Source organism: Acinonyx jubatus, chromosome D2, assembly GCF_027475565.1.
Source record: "Acinonyx jubatus isolate Ajub_Pintada_27869175 chromosome D2, VMU_Ajub_asm_v1.0, whole genome shotgun sequence".
NCBI lineage: Eukaryota > Metazoa > Chordata > Mammalia > Carnivora > Felidae > Acinonyx > Acinonyx jubatus.
The window spans coordinates 59,557,625-59,579,174 of record NC_069393.1 but is presented as its reverse complement, the minus strand read 5'-3'; the positions used below and the strand labels follow the sequence as shown (position 1 = coordinate 59,579,174).

The following is a 21,550-nucleotide window of genomic DNA, read 5'->3' as shown; positions in this document are numbered from 1 at the left end:
GCTAGCCAAAGCAAACTCTCCTGAACATTCACAGTGGTCCTGCCACATACATTCCACTCTCAGTGTTACTAGTGGGGAGCTGTGTCTTATCTCCTCTCTCTGCTAGGGGATTCCCTGTTGACAGCAAGGATTATGTATGACTTCCCACAGTTTCTAACACGGAAGAGGTCAGAGCATCAAGTAGGAGTTTGTTAGGACCACAAATTCTCAAGTCCACCTCAGACCTACTGAATAAAAAACTGGGAGCAGGGCCGAGAGCTCTGTGTTTTAATAAGCCCTCCAGGAAATTTGGATGCTTGCCAAATTTTGAGAACCACTGGAGTAAGGGTTTACTGAATGAATAAATGACTGAATAATGAATTAAAGTACAAGTGCCATAAAAATGCATGGGGTAACAATAATGATGATGACCAGCCCTTATAGCCTTAGTGCTAAAACAGGACCTTCGCTTCCCATTTGATGCAGGCCCAGTAATAACTACTGGCTTAGGTTACAACTAAAAGGGAGAAAGGGTGCTGATGAAGCCTAAGGTCTGTATGTGCTTGTGTGTGTGTGTGTGTGTGTGTGTGTGTGTGTGTGTGCGCGCACGACACTCTTCAGCACACAGGAAAATTCAGCTCAGTAGAGATGAAAGGGTTGGTGGAAATGGCATTTTTCCCTTTTTTCCCTGAGGCCTTCCCTGTAGGCAACTGTGGTTAAAGAGGTACTCGGTCGGACAGAAATTCTGCCAAGGATATCCTGGCTGAGACTTTTTTTCCTTCCAAAGGAAAGAGACAAAAAGAATAACCCAAAGCCCATTCTTTTTGCATTTCGGACAAAGTTTAGAGGCAATCAGAAGGAAAGGGGTTCAAAATGACCAAAAAGCAGGGGGGTTTTTTGTTGGTGGTGGTGTTTTTTTTTTTTTTTAGAGAGAGAGACAGCGCACGAGCAGGTGAGAGGGGCAGAGGGAGAATGGGAAGGGGGACAATCTTAAGCAGGCTCCACACTTAACACAGAGCCCAACTCGAGGCTCGATCCCACAACCCTGGGATCATGACCTGAGCCAAAACCAAGAGTCAGATGTTCAACCGAGCAACCCAGGCACCCCAAAAATGCAGCTTTGGTAAGAATTGAAGGGGCTCATTCCAACACTCAACTTCCCTCTATACACACATCAGGCAGAGGCCAGGACCCGAAAAGGAAGAAAACCAAAGAATTCTGAGGGAGGCAGAATACTCACTGGGCATCTCCTGACTAAGAAGTCACTTTTGGGCACTGAAGAGGACAGACAGTTTTGCTTTTATAACCTCCATCCCTCCAGAACTCAGAAAGCGTGGACCAACTCATATAGTGGCGAGTCTTTTCTCCCTGTCCGGACTCTGGTCTCTAGCCTCCTCCTTTCCCCCCCGCTGACCATAACTGGAGATAATCAGCCACTTAGCAGCTCCTCCTCTGGCTTTCTTTAAGCTCTTGGGATGAGATGCCTGGTTCCCAGGCTGCCTCCCTGCCATCTGGGTCTCCCTGTCCCCGCTGCCCGCCCCCCCCCCCCCCCGACCCTGACGACAGTGACCCAATTCTGGTGGCTACGGAGCCTGCTCCGCCAAGGTCCCAGGAGGCTCTGTCAGTCTGAGACGAGGCCATCAGCAAGCCCATGCCTCTCCACAACCGATGCTGCCTGGGCCAAGCCCCGGAAAAACAAACTGCAGTTCTGTGGCTTTTTGGCAGCCCAGCTTCGACTTTTGTTTTAACAAGGGGTGGGAGGGAGAATTTGAACCCTGTGGTTATCTACATTTTAAAACATTTAAACACAGTCTGTTCACCTGCTTGGCACTTTGTGTCCTCTACTAAGTCCCTCGGCCCCACCCCTTCTAAAATAGCAACAGTTCTGGGCCCTCCTTTGCTGTTGCTTATATTCACGGAGGAATGGTGGGGACATCCTGAGCCCTGTCATCTCCTTGGGAAGGAAGTATGCATTTGACCGCCCCTGGGATTCCTCAGAAAGGACAAGCCAGTCCTCAGTCCTTGAAAGGGAAGTATAAGGGTGAGGAGAGGTCCTGTTTGAAGGAACCACTCCCACTGGCTACAAAATACATTTACATTTAGAGGGAGAGACTGACCAGCCAAGAATCTAATTTCCTTTCCATACTAAACAATAGCACTTGTAGCTCTCCGACCACATCACTGATGTGGAGGGAGTGGGGAGATCAGACAGAGGAAGGGGAGAAAGGACAGGGTGACACTGGCAGCAAAGGCATAGTTTGACAAACCAGCCCAGTTTGTTTCCAAACAGAAGGAGTGACAGGAGCTTAGAACTATGTGGGGAAACAGTCTACTGTTTCTCCTCTCTACAGACAGTTGTGAGAACCAGTGCAGTGCTGGTCACCTGGGGACCCTGCCCTAAGGACTCTCCTGTCCTCCCAAGTCGTTGTCCAGCATCCTGTAGGGTCTCATCCAAGCTTTGAGAAGATTGGAATCCAAAGTGTGTTAGTGAACTCCTCGAACCTGGCTCGCTCCCTGAAGATCACGGTGATGTCACCACTCTTGGGCAAGCCTGAAAGGTGCAAGTTCATGGCCTCAAACAAACCAGTGGCAAGAAGAGGATTGTCTGCACACGGCAATTAGCTGAGAGTTAACAGGGGAGGTACGCTGGAGAAGCAAGCCTCCAGACACTTCAGCTTGAGAAATGGGAAAGAAACAAAGGGGCTAAACCTCTAGACTCCCTCACCCTGAGAGGGCTCCATGGGCAGGGACCCAGGAGAAGGTCCCTTTGACAGGGACCCTCAGACAGGCTCCATGGGCAGGGACCTAGGAGAAGGTCCCTTTGACAGGGACCCTCAGACAGGCTCCATGGGCAGGGACCTAGGAGAAGGTCCCTTTGACAGGGAACCTCAGAAACAGAGGCAGCTCCTTGATGCTCTATGAGGAATCCTGGAAGTCCTTAAGGCTGTTATGAGAAAACAACACTACAGCTCTCCACAAAGCCTCGCCTGGCATTCACAGGTCGGCTGCTGCAACCTCTCTTCGCAAAGATGGCAAAGCCTGGGTGTCTGGGCTGGCTCGTGGAAGGGTGTATTGTTACCACTGCTCAGGACACCCTGAAGGTGGCGTCAGAGAGAACCCCAGGCAGGAGTTCCTGCAGCAGACCTCATACCCATGGCCTCTTCAGAAGACTCTGACCATATTTTCTAGTCTTTAGCCCATGGTGCCCAAAGGGCACTGGACCAGTCCTCTACAGAGGAATCGCATCTGGAACCCAGCAACAGTTTCTACTTGCAACACCTCCTCCAAGAGAGTAAGAAACATGGCCCAGTCCACCATTTCCCAATGAGCAGAGACCGTGACCAGGAGCACCCTGGAGTGCCACAGATCCCCCAGGGGGCAAGGACTTACACCAGAGTTCATAGTAGTAGTTGCAGCACTGAGACTGTCCACAGCAGTGTCCTGTGTCACAGATGTAGCTTTGATTGTTGGTACCCACACAGGTTTCCTTATCCTAAAGAAAAAAAAAAATCGAAAAAACATTTTGGCATATTAAATTATAGTTTTTAAATGTCGCTTTTCTTCTCATCACCCTCTTCCTGGTTGTCTGCTCCCCTTCCATCAAGATGGTCTATACCAATGTTCATTCCACAAAGGAAAAAAAAAATTAGAAAGAACCACACAACAGCAGCAGATTGACGAAAAACAACCAAGGTTTATTAAAGGGGGAAGAGGATTCAGCACACAAAGCTGACTGGTAAACAGCGAAGTTTTCCTCAGACGGGAAATGGATGCCTCACTTTCTTTATGTCCGAACAGAAACACTTCACCTTCACATTCCAGGGCTGAACTCAGCCAGTAAAAGGATGATGGTTCTCGTGTAATGAGCAGGATGTTTTAAATAAAACCAGCTTTTCTGTGAAAGTTCCTGGAACAATTAACGCGGTACATATTCTAGGATTAGCATCTAGTCAGTCATTCTGTCCTTCAAAACAACACACTGTTCAAGGTCAAATACAGTGTGATTCCAAAGAGAGCTAAAATAACTTGCCGCTAAAATAACTTGCCACTAAAATTTTCGCTCTTAAGAAAAGAGGTAACCTGCTCAGGTGACCTTGTCCAATTTCAATTTGCTAGATAATTTTTTGCTTATCAAATGATCTCTTAATAATCTTGACTGGACCTAGGATTCACACTGTGCCTTGTCAGGGACAGCTCCAGAATGGGCACTGCTGAGTAACCACCTTGCGGGGTGCCAAGTTCTATTCACAGCTCTGGAAGAGGATGGAGGTGAAAATGTTTTTTTGACATTTCACATCTAAGATATGAGATACCTGACCAGCCAACCTGAACTTCAGCCCCAAATGTACTGTGGACCCCCAACACATATGGGGAGACACAGGAGCACATAAGTCATGTACTCTATCTGGCTTTCAACGTTTCTTTATTTTAAAGAAGTAACATGTCCACTTACTGGACACTGTCTTTGTGCCAAGCACCGTGTTGGGTACATGGGATACAAAGATAAATAAGACATTGTCCTCATCCTCAAGAAACTCGAGGTTGGAAAAAAACTCTGCTCAGCAAAGAAACTAAAACCACAGTATTGTATTTGCTGCTACTCAGGCTGACCCTGCCCACAGTGTACATCCGGGCGGACGCCTGCCAGTGGAAACTTAAGTCACACGGTCAGTTCCTCCTCTCTGGGCCTCACTTTACACTCCACTGTCTTCTTGGCCAGGGGTATAAACAAGGCACTCCAGCAACCGTCTACAGGACTAAGGCCGGGCGGAGACCATGCAAGTGCCTGGTGTCACAGGCGAGGATGCGGGAGAGGACACAGCTGAAGACCAGATCCCAGGCTCGGTGCAGGGCTCTACCACATACACTCAGGCGCTTCCTGGTCTCTAAGAGCCTCACAGCCTTGTGTAAAGGGGTGGAGGAAGAAGGAAACACGGGAAAGGCATTTGTAAGTTCTGACAGTGAGGGTTTCACAGCACTGTCAACAGGCCCGCCTCCCCACGTCCACCATAAGCAAAATGGAACACCTGGACGGGGGCTGTCTGGTCACGAGTCTCCTCTGAGGCCTGGTGCACATGGAGAAAGCAGATCTGGGCTCCCTCGCTGCTTTTGCTAGAACACACCCTCCTTGAATTCAGAGGAAAACATTGCTTTCAGAAGGACATCAAAAAGTTTCTCCCAAGTCTACCGGGCCCTGAAATGCCATTCTTCTGGCACGGGCGCACACAGTTCAAAGTGTCCGCGTAGTTTCTAAAACAGGCCGTGCTGCCTACACTCCAACACATGAAAGAATCCAGTGACACTTCTGCCTCAGGAAAATTCACCAGACGAGGTCCAGGCTCTGAACACTGGACAGTCAACTGCTCCTAAGTGAGGCATGGAGTGGAACGCGTCTGACATCTAAACAAGTGGTAATCTTCACGACCTACTGATGTCAGCTTTTCTCTCGGCTTCCCCACCCACCCACCCCACAGGAAGCCTGGTATAAACAGGACCTCGATCTTTTTTCCTGCTCTGCCTCCACTTTTCCAGGGAGAGCAGAACTGGAGCAGCAGCATCTAATCCAGGGTTCCTCAAACGCTTTTTACCCAGTAAATCTCAATCCTTGTTCTCCTTCCCCTGCCCCGCAATAGAGCTCCCAGGCTGCCTGAGGTGGCCCTGGTGATGGAAACTGCCACTTTCTGCTATAGGATGAAGGAAAGCAGGTGGACAGTTAAGGAAGACAAGAAGTGGGCTCATGAGCCTTTAGCAAGGAAGAAATGGAGGACCAGGCGGGTAAGTTGAGATGTCAGTCCCAAAGGTAAGCTCCTCCAGAACCCTGCTGGTGCAAAAGGAAAGCCCTGGGTTTCTAGGTTTCTTGGGTTTGGTCCTCACGACAGAGGACCAGGACCTGGACAAGTTACTCAGTAGCCCTAGGAGAAGTCAAAGATGCTCTCTCATGTCTCCTTCAACCCGAAGTCTTTATTAGCCTACCCACCTCCCATCCCCTCACACAGCAGCCTTGAGTCAACCCAAGAGCTGCTAAAATCTGTCTCCTCTCATTCAAAGAGACAGCAAAGAATAGAAGTGCACGGATGCTGCCTGGTACTCTTCCAGCCTTCCCTGTACGAGGAGACTAATCATGCATTACCTGGAGAGCTCTCAAACACCTCCAGGTGGCTCGAGATCCACTGCGAGGCAGAAGTGGTTAAGAGGTTGATCTGGGTCTGAAGCCCAGCTCTTATACTGCGCTTATTAATTAACTATGTGACCTTGGGTAAGTGACTTAACTTCTCTGACCTCTTAGTATCAATATTAGTCTGTGAACCATTATTGCTGGGCAGGAAAGCCCATCTAAATAGCACTTTGCATTCAATCAAAACGATTTCAGAAGAGTGAAGTTCACTGGCAATGTGGATTGCTCCAGACACAGGAAGAACGGAAAAAGAAACTAGAGAGAATGCAATGGATAAGGATCAAATATGAAAAGTTCTCAGCACCTTTTATGATTCCTCTTTGCCTTGCTTCTAAGCATCTCCAAGCACTTTATATACATATTATGTTGCTCAGGCCAAGTCTTGAAGGGTGGGCAGTAAATATCCCTCCCACCCCCTTTCTCCAGGAGTGAACCAAAGAATGAATTGTGCTCGCCCTATAGGCAGGAGCTCTGTCTCCTCATCCCCCCTCCTCCATTCCCAGTATGAACACAGCGCTTGGTGCATAATGGTTTGCTTAATGAAACAACGGCTACGCAACCTGGGGTGAATAATATAGCTAATGTCTACTGAGCACTTGCCATGTGCCAGGCACTGTTCTAAATGCCTTACACGTATTCCTCCATCTCAACTTGAAAGCAACCTATGAAGTAGGTAGTATCAGGCAATTGAGGTTACGAGAGGCTGCACAACTCACTTAAGGTCATACGACTAGAAAATCGTTCAAACCTCTTTCATCCGACCCCAGAGCCTGAGCTCTTACTATTGACCTTTAGTTTCCTTAGTTGAGGTGATACTTGTCCAGTTGCTTCTTTATACTTCAGTGGCTTAAAAAAATCCACTGAAAGACCCAAACCAAACAAAGTCAACATTTTGTCTCTGGAGGAAAAGGTAAGGACCCTGCCCTTGTAGAGCTCTTTGACTTTGGGTACAGATCTTTCATCTTCTACTTGGCAGTGAGGAGGGACAGCCTGCTCAGGGCTCCTCCCTTTCCTGCTTGAAAGGTTGTACTTTCACACACTGACTTTCTGAAAAGCAGTGTTTCATCCCAGCGTGCAGTAAGGATCTTCATTCCTTCCTTCGACATTGAGTACCTGCCCTGCACCAGCACTGAATTAGGGTGGGGAACACAATGGGCAAATGGCCAAAATGGTCATGATCTCTGTCTTCACGGAGCTTGCAGTCTAATGAAAGATGATAAAGTAATCACACAGATTAAACTGCAACCAGAAAGAGAAAAATACATGATATAGTGAGAGCTTACAAAAGATTAGAGCTAGGAGCTAGTAGGGAAGGTCCAGACAGCTTCTGTGAGGAAGGTAAGCTTGAACTGAGATCACCAAGATGGTTAGAAAGTTAGTAACCGAGGGAAGAGGGATGGGAAGAACATTCTAGGCAAAAGAGGCAGTACAAGCAAAGCCCTTTAACTAGAAGGAGATGGTTAAAGAAGTAGGCAGGGAAGTTAGGTAAGTGGGGACCAGACTGTGCACAGAAGTGACAAAATCAGATTTACAATTTAAAGACAGCTCCTTCCCAGCAATATTTTCATTTGCACAAAACTGCCCGACCAAAAAATGCTAGAAATGTAGAACTTGTCACAAAGAAACTGAATAACATGTGCCCTTATGTTGGAGGCCTCTCATCTCAGGAATGACTGTGGAGATGACCATTAGCATCTTCGTCTGTTACTGGTATGTGTCTTCAGCCCAGATATCACAGGGACTGGCTCTGATACAGGGCACAAAGGGTCACCGCAAACAAAAAGCACAGACACCGGGAAGAAGCAAGCAAGAACAGCACCGAACTGGAAAGAACATTTTTACAACGGAAAAGGATGAATAGTATATGTTTTGCACATATGCAAAAAATCATCTCCTCTTTTGTGGCAGCAGAAACTGTGGGACTAACAACACTTTCCTCAACAGTTTCCATCTCTTATAGTTGCTATTCTCAGCTAAGCCACTATAAAGGTCAATTTAATCAGCATAAGAACTTTCTAAGTGCCAGCATAAAGAGACACTGGGCAATAATGGTTCCCCAGGGATGGTTTTAATTCACCAATTTATGGGGTTGGAAAACTCTGCTGGTAACTGGCAACGGCATCTTCGTGTCCTTAGGAAAGCACCGAAGTTTTAACATTTAAAAGTAAAAAAACAGGAAAATTGAAATCGTTCACAGGTGTTAAAACACAGAACACCACCTTGGCTGCTGGATATGAATGGATTTGGAGCACCACTTCTGGCTTTCCCTAGAGGGAGAAGGAACAGTTTCTAATTGAAACGTCCAATTCCACAAGTCAAATAACAAGTCTGTATTGACAGCCCTTCCCCGTGTGCCAGGTGCTGTGCTGGATGCTGCAGCTACAGCCATGAGTGAGAGATTCTGGGGGAAGAGATCCTGCTTTCACGGCGACAGAGCCGGGTAGGTAACTTTAATGCCAAAACTCCTAGAAGTACTGGCTATATAACAATATCCTTTTAATTACACAGCTGAGCTTGCAAGAAAGCAAGGAAGATCCACCAGGGCCAAAAATATTGGGGGGAACTAGAAAGTCCAGTGGCAAATGAGGTCAGGCCTTTTCAGTTGCCCTGGAAAAGGGGGCTGTTTATTCCCCCTGGGCCCACCTGAAAACAGGAAATTGAAAGTGAGCCCCCATTTAAAGTGAGGACCCTCAAAAAGACAGCAGACTAGGAAAAAATTAGCCTGTTGGCACACAGTAACAATACGAAAGCTCTGAATTAAGAGGAAAAATGATCATCTGTAACCATAGGTCTTTCCATAAGCTAATTTTAGATTTAAATTGTACTACTACATGGTCTGAAAATCCCCATGGCAAAACTTTCACACAAAAAGTGGTCAGGCTTGCAATAACTGTGTAACATTTGGGAGAAAAAATACAAAACTCTGAAGAGACCTACCCTTAATCAGAGTATGATTCCCACAAATAAAGCTCTGTTGAAGATGAGCTCACAACAGAAAATACAAAAGTTTATGCACAAAGAAGCCATCACAAACAAGACTTGGAAAATCCACCAAATAGTAGAATAAGACTCTGAAAAAACTTAACGGAATGATCAGAGAAGCGATAATATGTAAGCATATATCCAATTATTAAAGTTAAAAGGAAACAATGAAAAACATGAGAAAAAAAGACAGTGACCAAGCCAATTTGGGTGGGGGATGGGGGAGGGGGAAACACAGAAAAATCATTACTGAAATTTACAACCTTAACAAATAGTTTGCACAGTCTTCGGCCATAGCAGCCTGAACGCGCCCGACCCGGTCTTCTCTCCACAAATAGTTTGCACAGAGATCAGACCAAGTTAAAGAGAGAATCAATTAACTGGAACACAAATCTGAGAAAATTACCCAGCAAAGGGTTTATACCAATTAAAAGATACCATGAAAAATGAAAATGAGAATAAGAAGTGTGAGAAGGAAATTAAGAAAATGGAGGAGGTGTGATATATTTTTTTTAACGTTTACTCATTTATTTTGAGACAGAGTATACACACACACATGCGCGTGTGAGAAGGGAAGGGGCAGAGAGTGAGAAGGAGAGAGAGAATCCCAAGCAGGTTTTGCACTGCCAGTGCAGAGCCCATCACAGGACTCAATCCCTCGAACCATGAGATCATGACCCAAGCCAAAATCAAGAGTCAGACGCTCAACCGAGCCACCCAGGTGCTCCGGAGATGTGATATTCAAAGACAGAACTGGGGGTGCCTGGGTGGCTCAGTTGGTTGAGGGTCCGACTTCAGCTCAGGTCATGATCTGGCGGTCTGTGAGTTTGAGGCCCATGTCAGGCTCTGTGCTGACAACTCCGAGCCTGGAGCCTGCTTTGGATTCTGTGTCTCCCTCTCTCTCTGCCCATTCCCCATTTGTGCTCTGTCTCTCTCTGTCTCGAAAATAAAATAAATGTGAAAAAAATTTTTTGAAAGAAAGAAAGAAAGAAAGAAAGAACTGAAAAATTCCCAAGCTAATTTTCAACAATCAGCAAAACTAAAAGGCAACCAATGAAATGGGAGAAGATATTTGCAAATGACATCAGATAAGGGGTTAGTATCCAAAATTTATAAGGAACTTATCAAAATCAACACCCAAAAAACAAATAATCTAGGGAAGAAATAGGCAAAAGGCATGAATAGACACTTTTCCAAAGAAGACATCCAGATGGCTAACAGACATATGAAAAAGTGCTCAACATCACTCATCATCAGGGAAATACAAACCAAAACCACAATGAGATAGCACCTCACACCTGTCAGAATGGCTAACATTAACAACTCAGGTAACAATAGATGTTGGCAAGGATGCAGAGAAAGAGGAACCTTTCTGCACGGCTGGTGGGAATGCAAACTGGTGCAGCCACTCTGGAAAACAGTATGGAGGTTCCTCAAAAAATTAAAAATAGAACTACCCTACGACCCAGCAATTACACTACTAAGTATTTATCCAAAGGATATAGGTGTGCTATTTCAAAGGGGCACATACACCCCAATGCTTATAGCAACACTACTGACAACAAAGTATGGAAAGTGCCCAAATGTCCATCGACTGATGAATGGATAAAGAAGATGTGATATATATACACAATGGAGTATTACTCAGCGATCAAAAAGAATGAAATCTTGCCATTTGTAACAACGTGGATAGAACCAGAATATATGATGCTAAGTGAAATAAATCAGAGAAAAACAAATATCATGATTTCACTCATATGTGGAATTTAAGACACAAAACAAATGAACATAAGGGAACGGAAGCAAAAATAATATAAAAACAGAGAGGAAGACAAACCATAAGAGACTCTTAAATACAGAGAACAAACTGAGGGTTGCTGGAGGGGTTTTGGGTGGGGGGTTGGGCTAAATGGGCAAAAGGCAATTAAAGAGGACACTTGCTGGGATGAGCACTGGGTGTTATATGTAAGTGATAAATGTATCAATAAATTCTATTCCTGAAATCACTATTATACTGTATGTTATCCAACTTGGATTTAAAGTTAAAAACAAAATTTAAAAAAAAGATAATGGAATTTTCAGACGATAATACACTCATACTTGGGCATACTGTTTGAAACTATAGAGCAACAAAGACAAAAAAATCCTAAATATGTTTAAGCAGAGAAGAATGAAAATTAACAAGTGAAATTACAATTTAAAAGAGTAATAATCTCCAGGAGAATATAAAACAGAATAGGACAAAAGGGTTTTTAATGTTGCTGATGTTTTTTCAAAGTTTTATTTATTTATTTTGAGAGAGACAGAGAAAGCATGAGTGGGAGGGGGCACAGAGAGAGGAAGAGAGAGAGAGAGAATCCCAAGCAGGCTCCTCTCTGTTAGCACAGAGACTGACATGGGGCTCGATCTCATGAAACCACGAGATCATGACCTGAGCTGAAATCAAGAGTTGGATGCTTAACCAACTGAGCCACCCAGGCACCCCTAGGACAAAAGGTTTTTGATGGGGCAGTCAGGTAACACAGGAGTTGAATGAGCTTTGAATGATGAGAAGGAGTCCAGAGTAAGGAGACCTGTGGGAACAGTGTTCCAGGCAAAGGCAATGCCAAGTACAGGCAAAGACACCAATGGAGGAATGAGTTTGGTGCACTCAAGGAAAAGGAAGAAGGCTAGTGTGGCTGAGTACAGTGAATCTCAGGCAGAATAGAGTGAAAAGAAGAGCTGAGAATGCAGGAAGAGGCCATGCCTCATATGACATGCACAACAGTTAAAATAACAGCCAAAATACCATAGCTGGTAAATTCGTTGTTGGCTATAATGTTGCGGGATATCTGAACAATATCAAAATATTTTTCAACTCTTTTAAGTTTATTTATTTTGAGAGAGAGCATGCACATGCACAAGCAGGGGAGAAGCAGAGAGAAGGAGAGACAGAATCCCAAGCAGGCTCAGAGCCATCAACGCAGAGCCCAATGCAGGGCTCGAACTGACAAACTGTGAGATCATGACCTAAGCAGAGACCAAGACTCAGATGCTTAACCAACTGCACCACACAGGCACCCCTATTTTTGCAACAGTTTTTTTAAAAAAAAAATTTTAAACATTTATTTATTTTTGAGAGGCAGAGAGAAAGGGAAACACAGAATCAGAAACAGGCTCCAGGTTCTGAGCTATAAGGACAGAGACAGACTCGGACTTGAACCCAAAAACCGTGAGATCGTGACCTGAGCTAAAGTCAGGCACTCCACCAACTGTGCCAGCCAGGCGCCCCTATTTTTGCAACTCTTACAATTACTTTTCAACTGGGGGCCCCCTTCCCCCTTTTTTGGTCTCCCTGCCTTGTGGCTGTTACTACATAGTTAGTAACAAAATCAACTTTCCTTCCAGTCCTGAACCAGAAATAGCTTTCCAGAGAACAGACCAAATTCTAGCACTATACATCTACTAGACTGAAGTTCTACCTGATTTTGGTAATGCTCTGTAACCTAAGGACAACAAAGTCTTCATAAATAAGACAGATTTGAAATGGCTAAATGAGAAAAGACAGCAAACAACTTTAACACAGAATCAGTTATTTTTATTCTACCTTAGATAGAACTTTCAAATTCTGAAAATGCAGCACTTTTAGGCCCAGGTCCTTAAAAAAAGATTTGTAGGTGATCGTAAAAAGCACTCTATCCACAAAGTTTTGTGGATTTACACCTTTATTTTTACAGTAAGAAAGTTAATATCAGTTTTTCTCTAATACCAGTGGTTTTAAGGCTGCTTGAAAAGCTGAGGGAAATAGAATTGTCCAAGAGCACACATTTTGAATTGGATGTAAGAAGGCTGTAGAAGAGTTGGGGATGAAGGAAAGGAAGCTCAGGCAGAGGAATGATCCAGTAGGAGTCCTGACCCACTGTTTCCCACATATTAGTCTAACCTCCTTTTGATGGCGGGGATTGTCACGGACTACTTTTTAATGTTTTGGGGTTTTTTTGAGAGAAAGAGAGAGAGAGAGAATGAGACATGGAGGGGCAGAGAGAGAAGGAGACACAGAATCTGAAGAAGGCCCCAGGCTCAGCTGTCACCACAGAGCCCAACGTGGGGCTCGAACTCATGAACCGTGAGAACATGACCTGAGCTGAAGTTGGACTCTTAACCGACTGAGCTACCCAGGCTCCCTTGTCACGTACTACTTTTGTATCCTTCACAATATAAACTATACATGACAATTACTCCTTTGAGCTTTACTACCTAAAAGAACTCAGTCTCATCCTTTCTGATAAAAGGGTAAGCCATTGCCAAGAACCAAGGCTCTGATTTGTATGCACTAAGGTATTAGGAATGAATTTTTAGGCTATTTGGTTGAGTTCAGTAATTTTCCAAAAGGACAAATAGCCCGGGCAGGTTCCCCTAAACAAGCCAATAAATCTAATCTGGTAAGATTCAGCCTCATTCCTCACATTTGATAGTATGCTTGACCCCTAAGGCCTCTAGCCTTCAGTTCCCTAGGCTTGAGAGCACCCAGTCTCCCCACCCTCTAGCTACAAAGTACCATAAAGGGTAAAGGCAAAGACTGGAGCTCGTAACACTTAAGAAAAGCCTAGAACCAATGTGGGCAGCTGCTGCTTCAAGATGTGGATGAAGTGTATACTGTTGAAGGGCAGTGCTGGGGAACCCCTTGCTGTCGCAGGGACAAGGATCCATTTACTTTAACCTGTGAGGGCTTCCTGGAACAATTCTGTCTGGGGACCACCAAGGATCTGAGGAAAGACAACACAGTGAATCAGCACAAATCATGGCATCTCACAAATAATGAATTTGTCTCAAAGTAGCAATGAAGACACTTAGATAAAAACACGCAACAAAACAGAGACGTATTTCCTAAAGTGTGGTCAGCAGGCCCAAAAATTGCCTGGGGTATTTCAGAACATAGATTAAGAACTTCTAAGGGCTCACCTCACATATATTCAAGTTTGAGAACCATTGCTCTAGATTTATAAAAAAAGTACAATATACGTAGTTCTTGCCCTCTAAAAGTGGAATGGTCTAATATTCTTTTCCTACAATCCCAAACACATCCCAAAAGTTACCCCCAAGGGTAGCCAAGACATATAAATGTATATGAATCAACATACAGAATCAAGACATATAAAATTATTCATATGCTTTTTGCCTCACTCCATTATATATATATATATATATATATATATATATATATATATATAATAGATCATAAATTTTTTTACAAGAGTAACAGGTACACTCGTATCCACACCAGTCCTGCTGCATTGCAAAGTGGATCCTCATTAAATAGCCCCCAAACAGAGCAGCCAACAAAGAAATTAAAATCCATTTCCTGTGTTGCTATTAGGAACCTGAATAACAAACTCAGAAAAAGCCACTTGACCCTGGTAGGAAAATCCCAGAGCACAGATCGGAAGTTGCAACATATTCCATGGTTTTATTAAAGGCTACTTGCCGATGTCCTAGCACACGCAAGCCCATGGGGGTCTGCTGGCTGCATCAGCTCAGGACATTGGGTTACTGTGCAATTCTTTCACCCCTGGATACCTAGAAGGAAAGGCAGTCTTGCCTTGAGGTATCCCCAGCAATCCCCCATCACTGGCCTCTTCTACCATGGAACAAATGCACTGAGAAGTGTGGCATCTTCAGCAAGGGCTGATGCAGAGCTAAGGGGCGAGGGGCAGGTAGCACTCAACGGAGCAGGTGGCACTCAGGCAGGAGGACAATGCAGCCACCTATCATGTATGTGTCCACAGTTGATCCCATGAGGGCAGATTCTTTCCTTCCCATACTGTGTGGCTGCCTCCTGCTTGAAAGCAAGGATTGCCAGTGGTGGCCCTCGTCTGAGGGCCCACAATGGGCCCACTAAGGAGTTCTAGGCCCACATGGTAACTTTGTTTTTCAACTTTTTAAAAAATGGAATTAACAGACTTTTTTTTTTTTTACCAGCAAAAACAGGGTTACTCAAGAATAGAAGAGAACTGCAATCTGAGACAAGCAAGCTATGGCAGGAACCATAGGCAAGTCCCTAATTGTCAACATTTTCAAATGAAAAGGAGTCATACAGAAATCAGATTTCCAGCTTCTCTTGCAAATTCCGGGCCCACAATCCCTTAGCAGCATATTAGGTTGGCTCACAGATGTACATGGGCTCTGGCTCCACCTCAGCCTCCCCCACAATCCCTGCTGTCCACGAAGCCCATCTGCTTAACTCAAGCTGTCACTGCCTGGCCCGTGTGGGCATCTGATTAGCTTCTCCTGCTCTCAAGTTCAGTAATAGATGTTCATCTCCTCACCTTGAGGTTAAGGCATGCCGCAGAGACTCAAACATAAACAGCAGACATATTAATTTTCCACACTGAGGCTCAAGCAACACCTTATGCACAACATGTAAAACAGGGACCTAGACAAAGGGGAGGACCCCTCTTCACTGTACGAGGGAAGTGTCTCTGGACAATCAGGAAAACTTCCTGACACTCAACAGGTTGGACACTCAACCAAATTCTTCCCAGTGACTGTGTTGTTTATCAAGTATTCAGCTGGGCACTGTTACCTATGCTATGTTTTACATATAGGAACCGAGAAAAGTCACACAGCTAGAACAAGTTTTCTGGATCTAAAGCCCAAATTTTAGTGGAAAGAATTTTAATGCTTAGGGGTTATCCCAAACTTTCATGCTAGATGCTGACAAGCACAAAAACGACAGATAAGATATGGACTTTGCCTTTGAGGAACTTTGTAATAACCAAACTGCTAGGTTTAAAAAAAAAAAAAAAAAGTTGAGGGGCACCTGGGTGGCTCAGTCAGTTAAGCCTCTGACTTTGGCTCAGGTTATGATCTCGCAGTTTGTGAGTTCAAGCCCTGCATCAGGCTCTGTGCTGACAGCTTGGAGCTTGGAGCCTGATTCAGATTCTGTGTCTCCCTCTCTCTTTGCCCCTCCCCTGCTCATGCACTGTCTCTCTCAAAAATAATCATTAAAAAAAATTTTTTTTGATTAAAAGTTGATATTTCAGTTCTTATTGCTGAAAATCTTACTGAAATATTCAGGTTTATTGTGTATCTTAATTAAGTACAACCTAATCAGCAGGATTCATTCTTTTTTTAATGATTTATAAGGTGGCAAAGCCTCCAGGTCCTAATTTGGAGCAAGGATGGTATATACACAGGACACACATATAAAATTAATATATACAAAATACACATTTATATAGGACTTTCAAGGTTTTCAAGCTTCTTTAACAGCCAGCCTCTCATTTGAAATTAACATCCAGCACCCTGCAAGAGGTCAGAAGTGGTACGACCCTATCTCAGAGATAAGGAATGGCCACTTAGCCTAATAAGACTACAGATGACAGAATCGGGGCTGTGGAAACCCTGGTCTTCTTACTTTTGGGTCAGTGTTCTTTCTATGACTAACTTCCAGCTCATCAAAGTCTTTGCTAAATCTTGAAAATGGCTCTTTTTTTTTTTTTAATTTTTTGATGTTTATTTATTTTTGAAAGAGAGAGTGAGAGAGAGAGAGAGTGGGGGGGTAGGAGTAGTAAGAGAGGGAGACACAGAATCCAAAGCAGGCTCTAGGCTCTGAGCTGTCAGCACAGAGCCTGACGTGGGGCTCGAACTAGCGAGCTGCGAGGTAATGACCTGAGCCGAAGTTGGATGCTTAACTGACTGAGCCACCCAGGCGCCCCAAAAATGGCTCTTGATCAAATAAAATACTCACTTCTTTGCCCAGAAAGAGGTATCATTTTCAAAGGTATCTGAAATATTGAAAGTACGAGTTGACTTATCACTGGTGTGCTTTAAAAGAGACTCATCACAGTTTCATTTGACAGAGAAGCACATGTGGTATCTCAGAGGTATTCCTTACTTTAAGCAAAATTCTAAATTTAATCCCATTTTTTCCTCAGCAGTTCCATCCCAAAAGTGGCTTTTGTTGGGAGCAAAAGAAATAATAACGCGACTGTCTTGTCTGCTGTCTCGAGACCGGTTCCAGAGATTTACTGGCAATAAAAAACATTTGACATTGTTCAAGGAAACTGTTGACTTCTACCTGGGACAAAGTGTCACATTAAAAATGGTCTCTCTGGAAGCAGATACAAGATTAAAAAAAAACAAAAAACAAAAAACAAAAAACAATCTTTAGGATCCAGAGGCTATGTCTCCAAAGGGCTCTGAATAACTTTAAAGAACTTGCTGAACTCTAAGACCTTACACTTAAAGATTAAAGGAGACGCCAGATGACTTAGAAAAGGGGGAATTTACTGCATTATCATAGATAGATTACAATAAGCCTAAGCCACAGCAACAGGCACCTGGTTTGACATATGGCCTGTTATTGAAATAACGGTAGCCTAATTATTCTTTAAACTGTATAAAGTTATTATTTGGGCACTACTGAGGTCGTCCCATCCTTCTGAAAGTGGTTATCCAGACTATTCAGAGTAAGAGATAAAATGCCAGTGCCAGAAGGGCTTGATCTTAGCTACTCACCATAAAAAATTAACTCTATTTCTGTCCTTCACAAGACATAGCACCTGCTGATTAGGGGCAACCAAGATGTCAAGATTCTTAATCTCTGGGCAGGTAGTTAACACAGATTGCTTGCAATGCAGTGAGAAGTACACATATTTTCCCTGTATTAAAACATTTCAGTCCATTTTCTCTAAGGCCTGTGACTTCTGTGACTGCTCCCTAAGCAAAGTGGATGCACTACGCATCAGTAATGTCTAGCCCAGAGTTTCTCTGCCTTGGCAGTACTGGCACTTGGGGCCAGATAATTCTTTGTGCAGAGACCATCCCACGCATTGTAGGATGTTTAACAGCAACCCTGGCCTCTATTCACTAGAAGCTGATAGCAACACCCTACCTCCCAGTTGTGACAACTAACAACACCCAGACACTGCCAAATGTCCCCTAGGTAGAGGTGGAAAATTGCCCCTAGTTTAGAACCACTGTTCCAGCCAAACTGCACCATACCATTTAGGGCAGAATCATGTTCTATCCGGTCTTCTTGCCTGATTGCCTCATGGGCTCCCCAACCACCCTGTAAATTCCCCAGGAGCAAGAGTGATGTCAATCTCACAAGTGCACCTGCCTTAGCAAAGGATCAGACATGCAAAAATCTTCAGAAAGTGCTGATCCTGCTAAGAGTCAAGGAACCCCAGGGGCTAGTCCTCCCCCGTGCTCCCTGTGCCTCTTAGCTACAACGGTACAAGCAGGGGCATGAAGGGATTCTCCAGGGGTAAGGCCAAGGCTGTGGTGATGTGCTTTTGCATGACTGCTGAGAGACCTACCCATTGGCTCTCTGGCTATGACAGGTTTACAGTAACCCAGCACAATCTGAGCTTGGCCCATAAATCCAGAACCTCACCTGGAGACAGGGAAATGATAACACTTTCTATTTTTGTTGGCAGCCTGCCCTGGCCTATCCTGGGCCTCCCCACCACACGCCAGAGCCACACCCGGAGGAGTGGGAGTTCACAGGTATTCACGCCACTGCCTGGTACACAACCAGGAATTTCCAAGCCCTTGATGAAAGCCACATGATCAGATGGGCAGTATCTGAAACCAAGAACGAAACCACGTGTCACGGTTCAGTGGAAGAACTTGAGAATATGTATGGTAAGCAAGAGAACCAAACAGTAAAAATTTTCTGGCCTCCTTGATCCAAGGGAACCAATGCCTTATGTACAACATAGTCTCAGCAAACCCGAAGCCACTTTTAGGAAAAGAAGTCACCACGTTATACTCCAGCCATTCTCAAAGCATGTCTCTTTCTCCTGAAATGCATACAGCTTTCCCCTACCCCTTCCTCTCTCAGTTAAAAGAGCAAGATAGGTCAAGCAAGTAGCCTCCTAGGACTGAATCACCATTTCCAGCAACCAGCATCCGATGCCCCTTACGAGGTCCAGGATTCAAGTCCAGTTGAGCCCCTGCCCAGAGAAGCGATGGCTACAAAGGAACACAGAAATGGCTAAAGCAAGTCAACGTGAAGAGCTGTTTCAAATCACTGCTGCTATAAATTAGCAACAAACAGAGTCAGGAAGGGCCAGGGAGGGAGAGTTAAGAAACTTGGTACCTGGCTGCTAGGGAACTGGGGCAGAAAAAGGAATTTTCTAGCAGTTTTTTTAAGTAGCCCCAAATTATTGTTCTCCTGGACTAAAATTTACCTCTTCAAGGAAAAGGGGCGGGAGGGGGTGGATCCAACTCGTGGGATATCACTGGAGGAAGTGTATGTTTTCTTTGGCTCCACCCCGGATAAAAGTTTCAAAATCAGCAGATCCATTCTTCTTTTCCACTAAGTTACTGTCCAGTCCGCTGGTTTCTCTTTGCTTTGATAACAGGAGTGTGATGAAAAACAAGCCACACTGCTCTCCAAATGCAACTTCTTGCAACAGAGATGGTTGGGGGTTTAAAAATCCATCTGAAAGGGCCAAGAGGAGAATCACCCTTTCTTACCTTTAGTGACAGTGGGGGAACTGAAGTGCTCTATGGAGCTGTCACAAGATTTTTACACATCAGTGCCAATAAGGATTTTGGCTTCAGTCTCTGGTAGTACAAACAAGTGTCACCTTGGTGTCTCCTGCATTATATACAGACAGTTCCTTTCCAAGCAGGGTCTTGCTTAATTTGCCCTGAACCTGGTAGAGAGAGGCTAAAGCACACACAAGAGGCTGATGGTGACCAGGACTCAATACTTAGTCTTTTGCAGAGCACAGGGCACACAGCGAGAAGGTCTGGCAGATTTTGGTACAGGTACCATACAGAGCAGTACGCAAGAGGGAAACAACACTGTTCTCTCAGACCTGGCCGCCGGTGCCACCATGCCACACATTAGCTACCTGTGTGATACTAAATAGATAAAAACCTCAAGTTTCAGTTGCCTCGCAACAGAAAGGAGCCTCCCACCTCATGGTGGCTGTCATGATGAAACAACAAAGGTGTGACGTAATGTTGGTTAATATTCAGCAGTTTGGGGGTTAAACTAGAAGTTGGCAAATTCCCTCCTCCCTCTCCCGAGTCATGGCTCCCAGCCTGCAGCTTTAGGCTGGTGTATACTGTTGGGTTTTCAGTGTTGTCCTTATGAGACCCTAAGATCTCGTATTATGCCCAGGGAGTAACTGGGCTTCGACATTTTGGTTGCCCTGTTACATTCAGCATCAGACCAATCGAGGGCCTCTGATACCAGCTCCCAGTTTCCAGAATACAAACAGCCCCTTGGGCCAGGAGCCTCTTGTCCGTGACATGTTCCAACACCGGCAAGAGCACTCCAGTCTGGTTGCAGACTACTCATTTCCAGTATCAGCGATCATCTCATTTCAGTGAGGACAATTTGGAGGACAGTGGGCCCCTCCCACAGAGAAAGCAACACTCTGTGGGGCAAGATACAAATCATCATCTTGAGGGGCTCCTGGGTGGCTCAGTTGGTGAGGCAGTTAAGCATCCAATTCTTGATCTCAGCTCAGGTCATGATCTCACGGATCCTGAGATGGAGCCCCGCGTCTGGCTCTGCGCTGACAGCACGGAGCCTGCTTGGGATTCTCTCCGTCCCTCTTCCCCCAAGGCCCAGCTGGCGCATGCGCCCTCTCTCTCAAAATAAATAAACTTTAAAAACAAAACCAAACAAAAAACCCAAATTATCGTCTTGATAGATCTAGCCTGGACTCCATCGGCCAGCAGTTGCCATCAACTGGTCCTCCCACACACCTACAGTACAACCACTGGGACTACTTACTGGACTGTAGACAGGGCCACTAACAGAAAGCCATCCCCCCACACACACACCTGTGAACTTGTGGCACGCTGTCCCTAATGGCGCTCACCACCACCTGCCAAGTGTTCCAATTACCTGCGCCTCGACTTCCCCTACCTGACCGTAGGCCCGTTGAGGGCAGGCAGGGATAGAGTGCATGTCTCTCTGAATCTACAACATGCTTTGAATGGAATACATGCACCGTCCTTTTCAGATAGAGCATGTCGGTCCTAAGAATCCTCCCACATTACGAAATCAATGCCTTCTGAATCAAACATGAACTAGAATTCATTCAAATTAGCAGACTAAGAATGTTCTGTTACAATCTTATTCTCTGAAATTCAGTAATCCATCTGTTAGGTTTACATGATGGCTTCTCTCTTAACCAGAAAACTCATTTTCTGATCTCACTGGTTAATAAAGGGATAACATGCTCAATTGTATGGTGTATCTACCCTCTGGTACGTCGTACCAAATCCAGAAAGTTCAACAGGTAACTCTTTTCTGAACTTGATCTCCTCTAAGCACAAAAAGACTGTTCTTTAGTCGATGCTAGCTTCCAATGAACTGTCCTAACTGTCCCTTGCATGGAAGAATACAGCCTACAGCTTATCTGCCCCTTACAGACACTGAATTCATGCCACTCTCATTAT

General features: G+C 44.8%; 1 protein-coding gene across 4 annotated transcripts in view; it reads right to left on the bottom strand.

The window, feature by feature from the left end:
- The window catches only part of WBP1L (WW domain binding protein 1 like), a 60,741-nt gene that overhangs the window by 13,218 nt on the left and 25,973 nt on the right, over nucleotides 1-21,550 (bottom strand). For all 4 annotated transcript variants that reach the window (XM_027062965.2, XM_053207693.1, XM_053207692.1 and 1 more), the window contains exon 2: nucleotides 3,370-3,472. In XM_027062965.2, coding sequence (XP_026918766.1) covers nucleotides 3,370-3,472 — 103 coding nt within the window. The remainder of the gene's footprint in view (nucleotides 1-3,369; nucleotides 3,473-21,550) is intronic.